This window comes from Eublepharis macularius, chromosome 6, assembly GCF_028583425.1.
Source record: "Eublepharis macularius isolate TG4126 chromosome 6, MPM_Emac_v1.0, whole genome shotgun sequence".
Taxonomy (NCBI): Eukaryota; Metazoa; Chordata; class Lepidosauria; order Squamata; family Eublepharidae; genus Eublepharis; species Eublepharis macularius.
Genome location: NC_072795.1, coordinates 81,172,933 through 81,193,786, shown reverse-complemented (window position 1 = coordinate 81,193,786; position 20,854 = coordinate 81,172,933). Strand labels below are relative to the sequence as shown.

Genomic DNA, 20,854 nt, shown 5'->3' with positions numbered 1-20,854 from the left:
CACACTTAAAAACCTATGGCTCCTTTATACCCTAATGTAATATGTACATGCTTTGTACTCAAGCTCCCTTTGTCCAAGTACAGAACGTTTTGTGGGAAGAGGCCCAGACTGCATCACAGGTGTTTTAAAGACAGATGCTACAGGTCAGCATCAAGTTTAAACCCTTTTGAACTGAAGAAGGTTTCTGTAGGCAAGCCTATAGCTGTATTCCCTAACCCTACATTCATACTGGCACGCCAGCCCCACCCCATTAAGACATGAGTATGATGTTAGGGTTTATGATCTAAGATAGTATTCTTTGCTTTATGTTTTCATAATCAAGAAGTAGGTTCAAAGAGACACCACTATTTGCTGTTCTGCCAGCAAATGCTGACATGTGACGCAGTTCAGAGAATGCCAAAAGGGCTCTTGACAGGGACAACCATTGACACAGTGGGCTGGATCTTCTGAGCTGTCTGCTGAAAGTGCTGACAGTTGTGGATCTTCCCCTCCTCCCTCCCCACTGCAGTCCCATCCAAGCTAATCTCAAGGTTTCAGGCCCCACACACTTGAAGAGCTTTGGGGGTTAGGGAATCAGTGGCGTAATTTTACCCTTTCTCACCCCTCCTGAGTGAAGCCCCTCGGCCTGTGTGACATCTATGTTGGTCCCGCAATGCCAGGAACCTCCTTTTTAGGGGATGGTTGGGACTGCTGCAGGGAGGGGAATACAACAAAAGATCTTCTTATCATTGCGGTCACAGATTGTGAGATCCATCCCAGTATTTTCTTCTCTGCCTTTTTTTTCTTCCTGACTTTTTTGCTCGTTATTGCATTTAGGCGTTGTTTCAAGAATCTATGCCCAAAAGGAGCAGTTTGTTGTTTTCGGGTTATTAAATTATGCCATGAATGTGAGCCAGTCTGGATGTGATTTTTCTAACAAATTAGATCATGGTTCCCCAGAGTGCATGTGGAGCCCTCACTTGGGGCAAATACTTTCCCCTGGGACACAGTGGGAGGAGCTTAAGTCCCTTCTCCTCCCACATCATGGTCCTGATCCAAATCAAGTCCCAGAACCTGGGAAACTATTCCCCACAACTACTATCGAGCTGACCCAACTGATAACAAAATGTCACATTTAGTTTGGCCCTATGTTATAAATTTTTTTGCTTATCACGTAGTTTACAGGAGCCGTGTCATTGTGTTAAAGAGCTGCTGATATTAAGGATTCCGTAATACATGAATAGACTTCCAGTAAGGTTTTGGAACCAACAAATAGGTCTTCTACAAAGATAACATTTCCATTTTTTCATGGGCCAAAGTAGATGGAGAAGACTGAGAGAGGCCTAAGTTCCTATACAATATTGAGCCCTTCAGCATATGAGTTCTCTGTAACAAATATCAAATTAAGACAAAGGACTAGACAAGAGAAACTAACTGACAAAGCAACCTGTAATGGTATCTGTCTTTAAGACACGTTAGATGATACTTCACAAATGCACCTGCATTTTTAATAATTTAAGAGCCTATTGATGACCGATTCTTTGGCCTTTCTGCCAGTGTTTTTTTGTCTATGCTTACTGTGTGTGTTTTGTCTCGAATGTAAAATGAACTCTGATCACTGCCACTTTTGAAAATGTAGATCTGCAAGATCAAATTATATCTCTTCAGGAGGAAAAGAAAAACATAGTTATTGAGCTGGAAAATCTGAGAAGCAAATTTGTCGAAGATGCTGTAGAAGTAAGTGTTGTGACAAGATAGTAGAGAGTAAGAGAAAGTGGTCTGGATTTTCTTTACATAGTTTTTAAGAGTATAATGGTCCATGTGTGACATTAACTACTATCTAACAGAATAGATTTGTTAGCACTGTGAATGACTTTTTAATAATTTTGTGTAGCTGTTTTACGGAGAAACCCTTTCTAGGGAACACTTCATCTCCCAAATTTCTGTCCTCCTCAGTTGTCTAATTACATGCAGGCATCTAGAAAGAGCAGTATGGTACACAGTAATTTGTTCTGAAGTTGGGACATTCAGATGGGTAGTCCTCCTGACTGAGTTTTAACTAATAAATCTGTAGTGAAGCTATCGTCATATTCTGGGGAATGGGGCTTCTGTAGAGGTTGTGTAGGCGTATGTCCTGATGACTCTCCCTGGGCCCTCTTCCATGATATTTGAAGCCTGAATGAGATACAGTCAGTTGACAATTTAACCAACAAGGGCAGTAGGGGATAGAGGGCATGAACCTGGAGAACACTTGCTGTGCAAAGAGGAAGTTCTGCCTTCTCTGCATGATGCCCCATACCATTACCTTGGCTGTGTGTTTATTTGGGGTGCCTCCCAAAAAGTCAGAGGCACATTTTTGTAATTTAAAAACTTGAAGTCTCTAGAATTAAAACTACTTGGATTAGAAAATCAATCTGATAGTAATTTCCATGGGAAGCACATTTATTGATATAGCTTTCTCCCCACAAATAAATAGAATGAAATTCCTACGAGCACAGGGGCAAACTAGACTATTTATTTAATTAATTAATTATAACATTTTAATGCCATATTTCCACCCAAAGAGGGTCCTCAAGGTGACAATAGGGTGAGAAGGCAACAATGCTGCAAATGAAATTCAATGTAGACAACTCTTAAGATGATGCCAGCTTCAAGTATAGACTGATGGAGTCTGAACTTGCCGAGACTAAGAGGGAAAGAAATTTTGGGATCCAAGCGGATCGCTCAATGAAAGTGTCAACCCAGTGTGTCGCAGCAGTAAAAAGGGCAATGTGATGGGAATTGTTAGGAAAGAGATTGACAATAAAATGGCCAATGTTGTACTGCCCCCATATAGATCTATGATGCAGCCTCATTGGGAATACGACAAGCAGTTCTGGTCACCTCATCTTAAAAAAAGCACCTGTTGTATGAGGAAAGGCTGAAGAGCCTAGAACTTTTCAGTTTAAAAAAGAGATGAATGGGGGTGGGGACTCGTTAGAAATTTAGAAAATTATATGTGGGGTAGAGAGTGGACAGAAATAACTTATTTTCTTTCTCTAAAAATATGAAAACTTGAGGTCATCCAGTGAAGTTGATGGGCAGTAGATTCATCATGGACAAAAGGAAATACTTTACTCAATGAGTGATTAAACTGTGGACTTTGTTGCCAGAGGATGTAGTGATGACTGCAGACATAGACAGCTATAAAAGGGGATTAGACAGATTCAGGGAGAAGAGGTCTGTCAGTGGTTATGGTGATGAAAGGGAACCTCCACATACACAGGAAGTAATCCTCCAAATACCAGTGCCAGGAGGCAGCATCAGGGGAAGGCCCACAGAAAACTCACTGCTGAGGTCCTGCAAGTCCCCATGACAATCACATGGTAGATGTAATGTGTAGTTTGGATCCAACTGCTACTGTAATGTCAGTTCTTGCACATCATGATCAGATTGCAATGCAAACCAGATAGAACTGTAGTCAAATCCCCTTGCCTCATTAAGTACTTTGACCCTCCCCCCCCCCTGCTTTTTATCTCTACGTTGCTTGGCTCATGTTTGTTTTTTACTTTTCTAGGTAAATAAGGCAAAGGAGGAAAATGCAGCTCTGACAGCTGAAGTTTATAAACAGCAGAAAGTGTTGGAAAAATGTAATCGAGGTTTGTATATATGCTTTATATTTTCCTTCTCTTACTTTGCTTTCTTGGTGTCAGTGTATTTTTGAAACTTCTATCCTTAGATGCATGAAGACCCATTGCTGATAACCAGAGTGAGAAGCTAACTGCACTTGTCCTCTACAAGTATTTACAGTACTTACTGTGTAATCTATGGGCAAGAACACATATCATACTTAACCATGCTACCAAAAATAGGCTGTGGTAAGTGATCTGTGTCTGGGCCATGGATAGTTGCCATCATGTTGAGGACTCTACTTCTAGTCTGTACTCTTGGTAGTTATTGATTGCAGTATGGAGTGATGACTGTGATCCAGACAGCCGTCATTGGGTGCAGATTTGGCATTTTGAGTGGCTAGCTAATGGCAAGTATAACAGGTTGTGCATTAAAGAGGTAATGTACAAAGGTGTTTGATCATAATGGCTAAAATCAAGGAGAAAGCTGGACAAAACTAGACATTGAACTTTGGCCTCCTGAATTAATTTTTTTATTGGAAGATTTGAATTGATCTGCCAGTTTGCTTTTCCCACTTTATTATGAATGCTGTAATTCAACAGTAGGAAGACTGCTGGCCCTTTAATATATTTAAAACTTACAGTAAAAGCACTTCTAAACAGTTATACCCATTTAAGCCCATTAACTTCAGTGTTTTCAGAAAGGGTTAACCCTGCTTAGAATTGCACTGTAAATAAACCAATAGTGAATCCTGCAATAAGCCAAGATGGCCAAATCAGTTTCAGCAGTTATTTCAGGTTAATAGGACAAGATTTTGGAGGCTGTCCAGTCACTCAATCACCTGTCTTTTGGAGACAGAAGTATCACCATAAATTCTTAGCACTTCCTAGTGAACACTTTAGATGACCTTCAGTTTCATGGCTTTCCTTATGCAATGCAATTTGAAAACTCTCTGCTTCTTCACTTTTCACAAAGCTGCTTGTACTGCTTAGAATGATTATTCTGCATATTGTAAAATCAGGAGCTGCAAATATTCTTTCATAGATTTTGAAGAGTTTATTCCCAGTATTTGCAACCCAGTTTAATTGCATGGGCAATATAAGAACGTATGCTCATCATCAAGGTCATATTAACCCACAGTGTCTTCCTCAATTTTATTAATTTATTAATAAATTTTATTAATAGGTATTTTTGAAAATAAAAGCTTGTCAAGCTGAGAACATTGTGGTGGTGTTTAGCTATAATACTAATTCTATGCTTGGCTTATTCAGGGCTGTATCACAGATTATATCGTAGCAAATATATGTATGTTGCCATTTGTTAATATTGTTGCAGCCCATAATAACACCTTTGTGCACATACTATTATTATCAGTGGAAGTACATGTGTTGTATGTATATGTTTGTCCCAATAAAACTAGTGGCATACATGTGAAAGCAAGCCTCCATATAGGCATCCCTTATTGGATAAGGAACTCCAGGAATAAATGTCATATTTAGAATTTCTAGCCAGCAGCTAGAGCTGTGCAAGCATAGCCCCAGCCAGATCATCAGTTTTAATTCCAGAAATGTACTTGGGAGGGGGTAGTAGAGGATGAGAACTATTACCCTCTCTCCTTTGCACACTGGCAACATCACCATTTATGTGCCAAAAACTATGAATGAGCATCCCTGTGCATGCATGCTGTTGGATCAGAGTTACTATGTTTTAATAATAATTATAACAACAACAACATTTGTATACTGCCCTTCAGGACAACTTAACACTCACTCAAAGCTGTTTACAAAGTATGTTATTATTATCCCCACAACCAATGTTCCCTCCAAGCTGTGCAGTGTTGTGAGCCAGAAATCTACTTCATGAGTTGAAACAATAACTTGCATTAAAGATGTGAGCGCGCCTCCTTTTTAAACAATGTATTTCAGTCTACAAACATACAACAAACTAATTTGTATTGTTTCTTGCATAGAAACAACAGACATTCATACATGGTTTCTAAATATCAAACAGGATGAGGCAAGAACAAGGTGACCTAAATCCAGAATATTCAGGTGCTGCCAGAAATGGGTGAAACCCTAGGGTTACTCTCTCAATGCGTGTCCTGGACGCTCTCAAGGTGTGTCCTGGAGTTGTCCTGGAATTACAAATGATCTCCAGACTATAGCCCGCTTCAAGCAGAGGAATGGGGAATCAAATCCGGTTCTCCAGATTAGAGTCCAGCTGCTCTTAACTGGCTCTTAAAGTGGGCATTAATGCCTTTATTTTCCCAGTCCAAATCACACCCCTTTGACTGCTTGTTAAGGCAGCAGCTCTCAAACTGTTAAGGCAGCTTCATTTTGATTAAAACATTTTCACAGACTACCCCCGAAGCCTCCCCCTCATCAGCACACACATGCTAGACAGACCCTTTTCAAAGTGTGTGTGGCCCACCACATCCATCCACTAGAGACTTCTAACTCTTTGCATCCTCAAAACAATGCAGTCCAATACCTATCTGCTACATTTTAAAGCAAGTTTAAGAATAATGTTTTCATTGTTTGTACATGGTATACAAGCTCAGTTCTCAGGTGAATAGCTGATTCTACAGGGCTGCAACTTAAAAGACCCTGACAAAAGTTCTAATCACTCTCACCCTTGACTGGAGGAGTTTTTGCACTGGAGATTGTAAGAGGCTTCTGTATGGATTAGTCATTTATTTATAGAAGCCATTTCTGAACAAGGGTGGAAAGAGACCTGGAAAAACTTTGTAAACCGCTCTGAGTGGGCATTAAGTTGTCCTGAAGGGCTGTATATAAATTGAATGTTATTATTATTATTAAATAGCTGGTAAGATAAACCCCTAATTAAAACTCTGAGTAAAAAGATACATTTTAGCAAAGCAAGAAAATATTTGCCAGGCAAGACTCAAGGAGGAGCATGTTCCAAAGGCAAGGAGCAGAAAATGCCCTGTTTTTAGCCACCACCCTCCTTGCCCCTGAAATTCCGGGGCACAGAAAGCAGGGCTTCAGAGGCAGATCTTAACTATGGGCTGGATAGCATGGGAGGAGATGGTCCTTCAGTTCATTGTCTGGATTTCCATATCTTTTTGTAAAAGAATAAAACAGACACACAATATGCATATACCTCCTGATGGCTATGCCCACTGAAGGCATCCTCCATCCATCCTTTATTATGTTCCCATACTTATTTAGCTACAGAATAGGATTGTCACTAGAGTCACCATAGTAGTACAGGCAGAGAGGTAATCACTCTGAATATATTATGTCTTTACACACCCATAGTTTGCATAAAGCTTGGCTTAATAAAAACTAGATCCTTCCTAGTCCATTGTTATTCATCTTTGCCTTTTTCTATGTGTGTTGTGTTGCGTTTGGGTGTTTGTTTGTTTGTTTGTTTGTTTTGCTTTAAATAGTGTCTGTACTGGCAGTAGAAGAATATGAAGAACTGCAAGTAAACTTTGAATTGGAGAAAAATCTGCGGAAGAGAGCAGAATCATTTGCACAGGAGGTTCGTAAATCAAGAGGTTCTGCAGATGATATAATCCTATTAGATCTTAAGGCAAAGTGAAGAATGGCTCTCTGTTAATATCGGCAATATTGAAGCTTCACCTAGTTGTACCGTAACTTGCAATGTGTGCAGTTTGCAGACAATTCACAGAGGGATGCAGAGATAGATGTCTTTATAAATAAAGGAAACTAAGCATTTCTAGCCACAAGTGACCTCTAGTAGGAAAACTTATACCAGCCAGATATTCTATCTAATTTTAATAGAACTCTTGTAAAATGTCTATTTATCTGGTGTTGTTGATAGATCTTGATGCAGGTTCTTTCAATGAAAGGGCCCTTCATGTCTTGAAATTTGAGAGTTTCTCTTTATTTAAGAATAAAACTGTCTCTTCACTTTTCTGTAGACTCTTCTCTTACTGTGTTTGTTTAGGGTGCTTTTCTCATAGAGTGGAGTAGAAATCTGACCTTAGGCATATTGCTATGACTCGTTGTCCATATCAGACTTGCAAAGAGGCTCTGTAGGTATATGAAAAGGCTTGCAAGGATCAGCTTTATGTTCAGAATTAGAGGCTACTTCTGAAGTTCTCACAAGTTTCAAGGGGAGGGGTTTATTTAGCAACATGGGAAAATAATGTATTGAAGCATCACTGGTCACATGGAGCATATTTTGTGCCTGCTAGTTTGCATCACTTGTATGTACAGTTACTTCTCTTCATGGCTGGTGTTTGACTAATTGTAAGTCTGTATTTGTGTCTATGACAAATTAAATCTGTTTATATTAAACTAATAACAGTGCAATTCTATGCACAACTACTCTGATCTGAGCCCATTAATGGACTTAGATTGGAGTGTTTCTGTAAGCACTGCCCTGTAAATGTGTCATGTCAGTATTCTTGGGAAGGCCTCATTGTAAATTTGAATTCTGATTTGTTCATTGAATGAGATCGGTAATCCCAGAAGATAGTTTATAGACAGCCGAACTAGCCTCAGTGGTTCGTACTTTGTCTCTTTACACTGGGCGTTCCATCTCAAGAATGCTAATTATGTTTCCTTCTTTTGAACTCTTCAGTTTCTTCATGACTAAATCATGTGCATTCAGGGATGTACTGGTGTATCACATTTGCTGTGCACTGTACAAGAATTAATACTAGCAGAACAAATTTTTTGCGTACTAAAATGTGCCAGGGAGGGAAAAGAGTGTTGACACAATCAGAAATGGGCTATTGCTCCAGGGCCTGGATGAAGACCACTGGGAAAGCCTCTTCAGTTGGTCTCAAACATTTATTGTCTGCAAAGTCAAAGTTATTAGAAAAGAATGTCCTGTGTAGGAAATAGATGTGTACCTTTATGCTGCATAAGGTATCAAGGCCTGCCCTTGCTTTGAAAAAATACCATGAAAGCAACATGCCTATTTTTTAAGAAATATCTCTTTTGCTTTAAGTGGTTAATAGCTTGATTTATCAGAAAAGACAGAATTCTGTATTGCCAATAATCTCAGTACAAGTCTATCATATCCAGCAGGTAACGTGCAGGGCTCAGACATTTGATCCCATTTCATGCCCTTGAGAAAGCAGATTCAATGATACTTAGATAGATTGATAAGCTTTATCTCTAAGTTGCAAAGGCATACTGTTCCAATTAATTTGAGATGTTGTCTTGTTCATACTAGTAGCACTGGAGGAATAGAATGTTTCAGGGCATAAAGGATGCATATGAAGCAGCCTTATGGTGATTCAGACTATTGGTTATTATTTCCTTTTCTAGTCAGTAGGTTCCAGCCCTTTCCTCCAGCTCTCCATTCTGAGGTCCGTGAGCTGGGTAAGATAGATGTTGAACAAGGAAAGTCACCTTGTGTGATGGGCTGCACTTTTAAAAACTTAGAAGTGCTATACAAATAGCTGAAAGACTGTGAAGGGTTTATTCTTCACAGAAACAGAGTTTTGAGTGGCAGGCTACTCCAAGGAATCTGATTGGGTAGCATGAACTGAACAAAAAAACCCAACAACTTCTGAACTACATGCTGGGGAGAAAGGGATTTCAGCCCTAGCTGAGAGGGGTTGAGTACTGACAGTTTTGAGATTCAGCCCTGACTGAGAGCAGTTTAACAGAGACAGGAGAACTGGGGGAAAGTTGGCAAGGAAGTTTGGGAAGTAGGTAAAGACTCCCATTCGGGCCAATGAAAGGGGATAGATCTTCTAATGAGAGGAGAATTTCCCTACCCAGTCAAACAGGGAGTTAGCGCTGAAGAATGAAGCATTCCCTGGTCTGGTATGGTTAGATACTGCCTTTGGAGACCTTAAGGGTCAGTTAAAAACTGAAGATGAGTACTAGAGTTTCAAGGGAAAGGGTTTGGGTACTGGAAAGAGGGTACCAGCCTTCTTAAAATCAAAAGAGTAAGAGAATACTCAAAGAAAATGTGCTAGAGTGATTGGGAAAACACTGGAACAAAAGCCTCTCAACACAAAGATTTAAGCAACTGTGAAGAGCTTAAGAAACTCTCATTAGTCTGAAACATAAGGCTTTAAGTCTGCACATGTACTGATTTTGCCTCTGAGTTATTTATATTGAGTTACCTCAGTAATGTTCAACTCTTGTTTTCACCTGACCTTTCCCCCTCCTTGTTAAATAAAATACTTTGTTATTTTTGAATTTTAAAATGCCTCTCATCCCATTTAAATTGTTTAAGTAAAAAAGGGGGTAGGGTCATGCCTTGCAAGCAGTGTGTTCATTGTCAATCTTCTGTGCAGTCCCAGATGGGACAGCACATGTGCAGGCCTGCTGACTGGAGGTTTTTGGTAGCGTTATATCCACTAGAAGGTGCTCGATGCCTCCCAGAGTGCAGGCAAACAGCTATCCTGCCCAAACAGCTATCTTCTAGGAGGTGCAGTGTGCTCTACCCTCAGTTCCTCTTTCGCTGCCAGTAGGAGAGGTTCTGTAGCATTCATGCTTTTGTTTCTTAGACAATTGTCCTCCTCCTCCTGAAAGTGAAAACAGTGAGTCAGTATGGCCGAGAAGGCACTTTTCAAATGGTGCACCCAGTGCAACCTAAAAATGACAAAAACTGATGGGCAGGCTCTTTGCTTTGCCTTGGGAAAGGGCATAAGTAGGGATGCCTACTTATCACAAAAACAAAAAGACTGGCAGATGGCTCAATCCTACAGAGTCTTACCATCAAGTCAAGAAGGGTCCAGTAGACCCCAGTTTCACCAACAACAGTACTATAGGAACAGTTCCTATAGGTACCAATCCTACCAGAGTTTCCAGTATCTCCTCAGGGAAATTAGGGGAACTTCCAGAGAAGACAAACACACAAGAGGCCGACAAGGGGCCAATATTCCCCATAATAAGGAGCAAGATCAAAGCTCCAAACTGTTCTGATTAGTACTGGGTCAGGAATTCCTGTTTAATGACATGCTCAGTTCGTTTTATGCAACCTGGTGCCTCATTACAAGTGATGTTTAGGTATTGAATATAATCAGAGGTGGTTATAAAGTTGAATTTAACCATTTACCATATCTGAATTTTCCTACTAAGTCTTCACAGGATCCCTCAAGGGAATTGGGATCTGAGTTGGAAGTCTGTTATGAATAAAGGAGCTGTGCAGAGGGTGCTTGATTCCAAATCCTGCCTAGGTTTTACTCTAAATTCTTTCTTGTACAAAAGAAGGATGGTGGTTTTAGACCAATCCTAGATGTAAGATGATTTAATAAGTATGTGAAGGTTTGAAAATTGGGAATGATGACTCTGGAGACAGTACTGAAACTACTACCTCCAGACTCTTGGTTTGCAGTTTTGGATTTGAAAGACGCTCGCTTTCACATATCTATTAATCCTTCCCACAGGAGATATCTGAGATTTACATTTGATGGGAACACTTATCAGTATTGAGTACTTCCTTTTGGTATAGCTATAGCTTCTAGAGTTAACCAAATGCATGGCTGTAGTAATCACTCACCTGAGGACACAGAGTTGCTCCATTTACTCTTACCTTGATGACTGGCTAATTTCAGCTCAATCAGGGGGAGCGTTACAAAGACATGGGAACCTGATTATACAAACCTATCTAGACTTGGGTCTAATAATAAATTTTAATAAATCCAAATTGGTACCAGCTAGGAGGGTACAATTCATTGGAGCCATTCTGGATGCATCAGAAAATAGGGCATTCCTAAGCCCAGAAATTGAAAGAATTAGTTACATCTTTCAGAATATGTAGATTCCAATCAGCACTTAGAATACATACATTACTGGACTTAATGGCAGCCACTATGTCAGTAGTCCACCTAGCAAGGCTAAATATAAGAGAGTTGCAACTGTGGTTTCTATCAAAACATCCAGAAATGCACTCTCAGGAGAGAAAGTATAATATACCCAGAATAATACTTACATCTGTAGAATGGTGGCTTATAGACAGCCATCTACTGAACGGAATTCAGTTTGGCTTCACTGAGTTTGAGGTTGCTATCATCACAAATGCCTTCTCATCAGGCTGGAGAGCTCATTGTGGGGATTCTTACACTTGTGGGATATGGAGAAAAGCTAAATTTACATATCAACGTGCTTGAACTAAGAGCCATTTGTTATGCACTTATCTCTTTCTCAGATATTATAAGGAACAGGAACATACAGGTTCTCATAGACAACTGCTCAGCAATGTTCTACCTGAACAAACAGGGAGGCACAGCATCCAGATCCCTATGCCTGGAGGGTATGAAAGGATGGGAATGGGCCATCAACCACAGGGTGTTTATGCTGGCCTTGCACATCCCGGGTGCCAACAATGTAATTGCAGACAGACTGAGCAGGATGAGCACAGACACACGAGTGGAAAATAAACAATGCGTATATGCGCCCTGTGTTCCAAAAATGGGAATCCCCAGACGTAGACCTTTTCACCTCAGGGGCCAACCAGAAGGCACTTCTGTTCTGTTCAAGGGGTGGAATAGATCCGGACTTACTGGGAGATGCATTTCAAATTGCTTAGTCAGGCCACCTATTTTATGTGTTTTCCCCAATACCACTAATAGCCAGAATCATAAGCAAGATTCAAGCAGAGAGAATGAGAGCCATTTTGATTACTCCTTTTTGACCCTGACAACCTTGGTTCCACCAGCTATGTCAGATGGCCAGTCACAGGGTTCATCGACTGCCCTGGGAACCAGATTTATTGTCCCACCATTTATTCAACACCACGATGCAAACAGACTCAAACTGACTGCCTGGTTATTGGCACAGTAGGAGATCTATCCGCAGGAGTGGCGGAAGTAATCTTGAATTTTAAAAGACTGCCTACTAGGAAGTTGTACGCCAACGAATGGGAAAAATTTATGAAATGGGCTGGAGACAAGGACCTTAATGCCTATGATTGCCCTTTGGCTCAAATACTTGAGTATCTATTGAGCCTCAGAAGAGAAGGCCTTTCTAATTCATCTATTAAGGGGTACTTGTCCACTATCTCAGCCTTCCACACCCCAGTGGATGGCAAGACAGTGTTCTACCATTACACCTCAAAATTGTTTCTGAAGGGTTTATGAAACATGTTCCTCTCTGCTGTAAAAATAGTTCCACAATGGTCGCTACTAGAGATGGGCACAAACAGCAATATGGACAAAAAAAAGCTACGAATAGCCCAATCTGCTGTTCGTGAACAAGCTGTTCATAAGGCCCCATTCTAAACGAACAGGTGGTCATTGCACCTGTTCATTGCTGTTCATTGCTGTTTGTCAAGCCAGACAGTCTGGCACCTGCAATCAATTCCTTTGGCAACTGAGGCAGGGATTGTCTGAAATCTGTTTGAACTCTTGCTGTTGCCCTGGAAACCCCAATCTAAGCTCAATTTAGCTTGATAGGCAGGTCTTCCTTTCAAGTGTGGAGCTCTGAATTTTTTACAAGGGAACAAAGACCAGGGGGGAGGGGGGCTACCAGCTCTGGCTTTGGAGAGGGAGAGACAGCTGCTGTTGGCATTTTGATAGAGTGCATTGGAGCTTGAATTTTCTTTGTGTGTGGTGGGATAGGGATCTACCCCTTCAAGTTCCAGGGCTGCTGCCAGGCTCTGGGCCAAGCTATTATTTATTATTGGTACCTTTCCTGCTGCCTGCTCAGGTAAGGTTTCTGAGAGTGGTGCGGTAGAGATCTTGACTTGGATGATGGCTGGAGGAGAGCCTGCTGGCCCCCACAAACAGCCAACCATGAACATGTTCTTGAACAGGGCCATGTTCATGGTTGTTCATGAGTCCTGTTCATGGATGGCAATGAACAACAAACATCATGTTCATTTTTTTTCTGTTCGTGCCCATCTCTAGTCGTTACAGCTAGTGCTAGACAAGCTTATAGCCAAACCATTCAAGCCCTTAGTGAGTTGCCACATACGGGAGACCATGGCTCTCCTGGTGGCAATAACTTTGGTCAGGAGAGTCAGCAAGGTGGCAGCTGTACACATGGACCCACCATTTTTAAATATCAACCCTGAAAAAGTAGCTATGAGGCTGAGCCTGGAATTTCTTTCCCAAAGTAGCTTTGAAATTCCACAGTTTACAGGATATAATCTTATCAATTTTCTTCCCTAACCGGCAGCAGCGGCGCCAGGGTTTTTGCTGTTCACAGCTGGCCGGCAGGCTGGGCGCCCCCCCCCATGTGCATGCACACATGCACCGGCCTGCGTGATGACGTGATCACTGCGGTGGGCGGCTAGGACAGTGTGTGGGTGGCCTCTGAGCTCTCCCGCTCGGTTGCCCTGCACTGCCGCAGATGGCTGCCAGCGGCTGTTGCGCCCAGCTGGAGGCGTGTGCTGGCAGTGGCGGCGGTGTGGGGCAGGAGGGCTAGGAGGCTCCCGCCCCCCGCACCTCCTCCAGTGCCCCCTCCGGCACCCCGCACCCTGAGGCCACCGCCTACCTGGCCTCACAGGGCGTGCCAGCCCTGCTAAGCAGACAAGTGAAGCAAAAAAGGCACTCCATACATTAAATGTGAGGAGGGCAATTGTCAGGTGCTTAGCATCACTTGTCATACCCAGCAACACCCTGCTGTTATGATTGTAATCTAATGCTTTGTGTTATGGCTATGGTTAAATGATGAGGTTATTCTTTGACTGGTCGGCAAATGCTACTTTCCTTGTTTTTCGGACCCACGATGTGAAACTATGCAAGGGAGGTATTTGTTCCTGTTGTTATCTGTATGCTCCTCTGAACTGCACCAGGGCTCTCTCTTAGTCTGGGAAGAGGCACCTGCACAGACACCACAACACTGAAAATCCCATACATCAATTCTTCTGTTTTCTCACTTAGATGCTTTCCCGCTGAGTTTAGCTGACTGTTAGACTGCGGGGAGGGCTTTTAAAATTTGCCCATGCTTGGAAAGCCTATATATTTTTGATGCTTGCATGTAAACATTATTCCTGACAAGGATGGAATAAGCTTATGATACTAGCAGCTTTTCAATAAAGTTCTTTTACTGCCTGCAGTGAAGTCTTTTGAGAGTTGCTTGGCAGATCCTTACAGCAATCCTTTTCTAACTGGATTGTACTAAGTGCTTTAAATCAGATGTTCATCTTTTTGTATGTCACTCAGGCCCAAACAAAGGGGAAAGGGCCATGTCACAGACCATTGCGAGATGAGTGGTACAGCTCATTAAAATATGCTACAGTCAGGCTAACTTACCTTGTTCTTTGGAGATTCATACCCACTCCACCAAGTCACAGGCAGCACTCTGGAGAGGAGTACCACTGCAAGAAATATGCAAGGCAGTGACATGATCATCAGCTGATACATTTTTCAGACATTATGTCCTGGATGTGAACAACAGGAGGGAAGCAGCAGTGGGCTTAGTGGTGCTACAATCCATATTCCGGTGAAGAGCCCATTCTGCCTCCCTGGTATGTGGCTTGTTAAACTCCAATGTAGGACTGCACAGAAAACCGACAATGAAAACAGGGTTGCACCTACCTGTAACTGTTGTTCATTGAGTTCTTCTGTGCAGTCACACATACCCTCTCTCCTTCCCCACTGGATGCTCTTCATACTTACCTGGAGAGTACAGTGGCGAATGAGATACTGAGGGTAGAGGGCACTGCACTTCCTAGAAGAGAGCTGTTTGGGCAGGAAAACGGCAGCACCTGCGCTCTGGGAGGCAGCAAGAGTCTTCTAGTGGATATAAAGCTACAAAAACCCTCTGATTGGCAGGCCTCCGCATGCGCAGTCCCATGTGTGCTTGCACAGTAGGCCTTGATGAACAACATTTACAGGTAGATACAACCCTGTTTTCTATAAGTATCCTATGGGGCCTGTACCAATAGAAACTTCCCATGCCCTGTATTTGTGCTTTACGAGTGTTTATTCCCAGAACATCTTTACATTAACACTGAAAAAGCAGACTCTAGGACTCTAGGGGCCTGGCAGCCATTTGGCTGTGCAGTGTGGAAAAGAGCTTGTGATGGAATTCACTTTAATGAAAGGAAAGTTTACCAAAGTGCAGCACTCAGAGAATGGAAGGGAAGGAGTTAATAACTGCCTGGAAGGAGAGATTGATTGATAGGCTGCTCCCCCGCCCCGCCCTCTGATTGGCTAGACAGAATTCTGACAGGATTTTTCAGTTCAGTTAGGATTTTGTGGGGAGTTGAGAGTGTGCATTCTGACAAGGAGGGTCAGACTGGTACCCCTTTGAAGGGAGGAAAAAGAGAACATTTGCTTTAACTGTGACAACTTTGTCTTAAGGAGTACTTTCAGTTGACAAGTCCAAGTATAAAAGCCAGCACACATTGAAATCCGTTTACATAGCCAAGATAGAACTGGTGGGGGTGTGTGTGAGCAGAGCGAGTAGGTAGTAAGTAGAGACTCCCATTCAGCCAAGTGAACAGGGTTATGTCTTATGAAGAAGAATAATTCCTGCCCAGTATCTAGAAAGGAGGTTTTGGCTTTGAGGAGGACCCTGGGTCTGTTTTAAAGGGGAAAACTTTGTTGAGCCAACGCCAGAACACCTAACTTGTATATTGAAATCTGTGGAGAAACATTGTTACTTTAACCAAAGTGTGAAACTGCAAACCCCTCACTCTTAAGGATTGTAAACATTTAAAAGAAGATACAAGGAAACTATTGTGCTTATTACTTTTAAAGTATTCAGTTCTAACTACAAAATTTACCTCAGCCTACTCATATTCCATCCCTGCCTGTTCAATTAAGTTATTATTTCTTTTGTTGGTTACTCAGCCTCCAGTGTCATTTCATGTAAAGAAGAGCTCCTGCTTCTCCCCTATCAGATTTCTGGGCTGGGCTAAAAAGCCAAAAATATAACTGCTTCTCAAGGTGGGATAAAAAGAACTTTAAACGATAATCAGAAGCATGCTACTTGAGGCTGCTCAGCCACAGTGAGCAAACTTTGATTTTAGCAGGAAAATTTGCTTCAGAGTGTGGGAGAGAATGGGGATTCTTTGTAGAGCTCTAAATTATTGAACTATGTGATAAGTCTCTTTAAACAAACCAACACTCATATTTTTCACTTTTTAGCACCATAAAAGAATCATATGGAACTCTCAAGAAGTGGAATCCTAAGCAGAGTTACACTGTTCTAAGCCTATTGACTTCAATGGACTTAGACTGGTATAATTTTGCCCAGGATTGTACTGTCATAGAATCATAGAGTTGGGGCTCTTCAGATCATCTAGTCCAACTGTTTGCCCAGTGCAGGAACAGCTTAAAGAATCACCGACAAATATTCACCCAGCTGCTCCTTGAAGACTGCAAATAAGGGGGAACCCACCACAATCCTAGGCAGCCAATTTCACTGCTGAATTACTCTTAACATGAAGAAGTTTTTCCTAATAGCCAGCTGGTACCTTTCCTCCTGTAGTTTAAACCTGTTGTTTTGAGTCCTACCCTGTGTTGCCAACAGGAACAGCTCCCTTCCCAAGTGACAGCTTTTTAAATACTTAAAAAGAGCAATCATGTCTCCCCTCAGCCTCCTCTTCTCCAAACTGAACATTCTCAACTCCCTCAGTCTTTCCTTGTAGGGTTTGGTCTCCAGGCCCCTGATCATCCTGGTTGCTCTCCTCTGCACCCGTTCCAATTTATCCACATACTTTTTGAAGTGAAACCTCTAGAACTGCACACAATATTCCAGGTGGGACGTGACCAAAATGGCATATATTGAGACAATGACGTCTTGTGATTTGAATGTTATGCCTTTTTTTTGATACACCCCAAGATTGCATTTGCCTTTTTTTGCTGTTGCATCACACTGACTGCTCATATTTAGTTTCCCATCCACCTGTATCCTAAGATCTTGTTCACATACACTGCTACCCAGAAGTGTATCCTTCATCCAGTATGCATGCTTTACATTTTTGTTATTCAGGTGGAGAACCAAGCATTTATCCATGTTAAATTGCATCTTTTTCAAATCTTCCCACTTTTCCAGGGTGTTCAGATCTCATTGAATTTTATCTCTATTTTCATGCAATTTTGCTACTTCTCCCAGTTTGGTGTCATCTGCAAAATTAATGAGGAATCCCTTCACACCCTCATCCAGATAATTTATAAATATATTGAAAAACATTGGGCCCAGGACCAAGCCCTTTGGCACTCTACTAGACACCTCCCTCCAATCAGACATGCTGCCATATACAACTAGTCTTTGGGTGTGGTTATCCATCTAGCCATCCTAGACTCCAGTCCACAGTCCTCCAGTTTACCCATCAGAACAGCATGAGAAACTGTGTCAAAGGCTTTACTGAATACAGATACCTTACTTTGTTTTGTGAGAACTGGATTCATAACAACTGCTGTAGTGTAGTTCAAAATTTCACACCTGCCACAAACTACTAACTGGATATATGAAAATCATTATGTCTTGTCTTCAACCAGCTATCCTCCCTATCTGTAGTATGTTGATAATAATACCAAACAATTTTATAAATAGGGATGATTGTTGCATCCTATTATCAGTTTTTGCTAGCAAATCTTGATGTCCCTCCATCAGTATTGTTCTTTGGATCGTAACATAGTATATATATTTATACTTGTATGTATAAAGTGTGCATCAGCAACTACACAAATCCAATGATCACCTTTAACCTAATTTAGCTAATTTTTGAGGGTTTGGATTCCACTGATAAAACATTTTGATCACATTCCCTTTTATAGTGAGATTTAATGAAAAATTTAAGCCAATCTTCAATGCTGATATCCAAAACTCAGGTTCAATTACAGATTATAAATGCTTAGTCCATAGCTTTACAATTTTTTTTCTCCTGATTGCTGTCTAAATCGAACAAACTTGATATATCTTAGAAAATATATTTCTTTTTACAGGTATTGCTGACTTTTCAGAATCTATCATTTCTTATTTTTCCTTTTCTTAACTCTGTAAAAAAACTAACCTACAAATACTGGAAAAAAGGAATCTGCTTATTACTTAACACTGACATCTCTTCCGAAGTAATATTTGTACATTAGAAATAAATTAATTTAATTTAATTTAATTTAATTTATTATATTTATATTCCGCCCTCCCTGCTTTCGCAGGCTCAGGGCGGATAACAAATACAAACATGTTTAAAAACATTTAAAAACATTAAATAATACATTTAAAAACATTTAAAAACATTAAATATAACAATTCATGCTGCCCAGTGGTTCATACATGCCTCTGTGTTTGCATAGGGGTGATGGTTTAACCCCCCCTTCATGGGGGGGGCAGGCACTGCCCGGCGTTAGCCATATGCCTGGCGGAATAGCTCTGTCTTACAGGCCCGGCGAAATGCAAGCAAATCTTGCCGGGCCCTTGTCTCGCAAGACAGAGCATTCCACCAGGTCGGGGCCAGGACTGAAAAGGCCCTGGCCCTGGTCGACGCCAGGCGGGCCTCCCTAGGGCCAGGGACACTTAAAAGATGTTTTCCGCCAGAGCGGAGAGTCCTCCGGGGCTCATATGGTGAGAGACGGTCCCTCAGATACGTCGGTCCCAGTCCGCGTAGGGCTTTGTAGGTTAACACCAAAACCTTGAACCTGATTCGGTACTCCACTGGCAGCCAATGCAGCTGGCGTAGCACCGGTGTAATATGCTCCCACACCGGTGCTCCAGCAATGACCCGCGCTGCTGCATTCTGTACCAGCTGTAACCGCTGGATCAGGCCCATGGGAAGCCCAGCGTAGAGCGCGTTACAGTAATCCAACCTAGAGGTGACCATTGCTTGGACCACTGTAGTCATGTCACGGGGAGACAAATAAGGGGCAAGCTGCCTGGCCTGCCGAAGATAATAAAAGGAAGACCTGGCAACTGCAGTGATCTGGTCCTCCATCTTCAAGGAGGAATCCAGAATCACCCCCAGGCTCCTAACCCTCGGGGCCAGTGTAAGTGCTGCCCCATCAAGTGTAGGAAGCCGGGGTCCCAAAGCCATCTCCCCACGACCCACATACAGGACCTCCGTCTTCGTGGGATTCAATTTCAGCCGACTTTGTCTCAACCAACCAGCCACAGCCTCAAAAGCACGCTCCAGGGCATCAGGGGCCGATCCAGGCTGCCCGTCCAACAACAGATAAAGCTGGGTGTCATCCGCGTATTGGTGACACCCAAGCCCGAAACTCCGCACCAGCTGGGCGAGGGGGCGCATATAGATATTAAATAATAATGGAGAGAGTATCGCTCCCTGTGGCACACCACAAACCAGTGGCCTACGAGATGACACCCTCTCCCCGAGCGCCACCCTCTGTCCCCGATCGTGGAGAAAGGAGACCAGCCACTGCAGTGCTGTCCCCTGAATCCCCACATCGGCAAGGCGGTGGGTCAAAAGCTCATGATCGACCGTATCAAACGCTGCTGACAGATCCAGCAAAATCAGCAGTGCTGATCCGCCCTGATCCAGATGTCTGCGGAGATCGTCTGTGAGGGCGACCAACAATGTCTCGACCCCATGTCCCGGGCGGAAACCAGACTGGAAGGGATCTAGGGCTGAGGTCTCCTTCAGGAAATTCTGCAGTTGCTTCTCTGCCGCTCAATCACCTTCCCCAAAAACGGAAGGTTGGAAACTGGTCGGTAATTGAGCAGGTCAGCAGGATCTAATGATGATTTCTTCAGAAGAGGCCGTACCACAGCTTCCTTCAGCGCCTTGGGAAAAACCCCAGAGCTCAAGGACAGGTTTATAATCGCCTCCAAGGAATTCCGAAGCCCGTCAACACTGGCTTTCACCAGCCATGACGGGCACGGGTCCAAGGGGCACGTGGTAGGCCGTACCACCTGCAGAATCCTGTCCACCTCTTCCCCGAAAAGAGGGCTGAAATGATCTAATATGGGTCCCGAAGACGGCCAAGGGGCCTCTAGTTCATTTACTGTATCAGTAATAAAAGATAAAAATAAAAGATTTCTATTCAGATTAAAAGATTTATAATCAGAGATTTGAAAGACTTTCTATACTTTAAAACTACCTTCTTTCACTGCTTGACTAAAATCACTGGATCCTAGGTTCTAATTTTGATCTAACCTTGGTCCAGACATTATCCAAGACATCAATGACATAGTTATCTTTGACATACTGGATATTTTTATCATTATTATTCAGCCAAATCCATGCTTTAAGGGGTATTTTCAAAAAGGATTGCCCCACTGGAAGCAATGTTGAATCATTATCTTCTTTTACTCAATTAACCATCCAGTTCTAACTAATAGTACTTCTGAAGATTACAAATACTTAGACCTCCCATTGCCAATGTATCTTGCACATCCTGCACGTATAGCTCTAGATGAAATCCATTAAACATTTTGCATAATGTTTAATTCTA

At 42.2% G+C, this 20,854-nt stretch overlaps 1 protein-coding gene across 1 annotated transcript in view; it reads left to right on the top strand.

The window, feature by feature from the left end:
* Window positions 1-20,854, top strand: part of SHTN1 (shootin 1) — a 147,383-nt gene that overhangs the window by 67,260 nt on the left and 59,269 nt on the right. Inside the window, exons 6-8 of the mRNA XM_054983737.1 lie at window positions 1,619-1,716; window positions 3,536-3,617; window positions 7,001-7,095. Coding sequence (XP_054839712.1) covers window positions 1,619-1,716; window positions 3,536-3,617; window positions 7,001-7,095 — 275 coding nt within the window. The remainder of the gene's footprint in view (window positions 1-1,618; window positions 1,717-3,535; window positions 3,618-7,000; window positions 7,096-20,854) is intronic.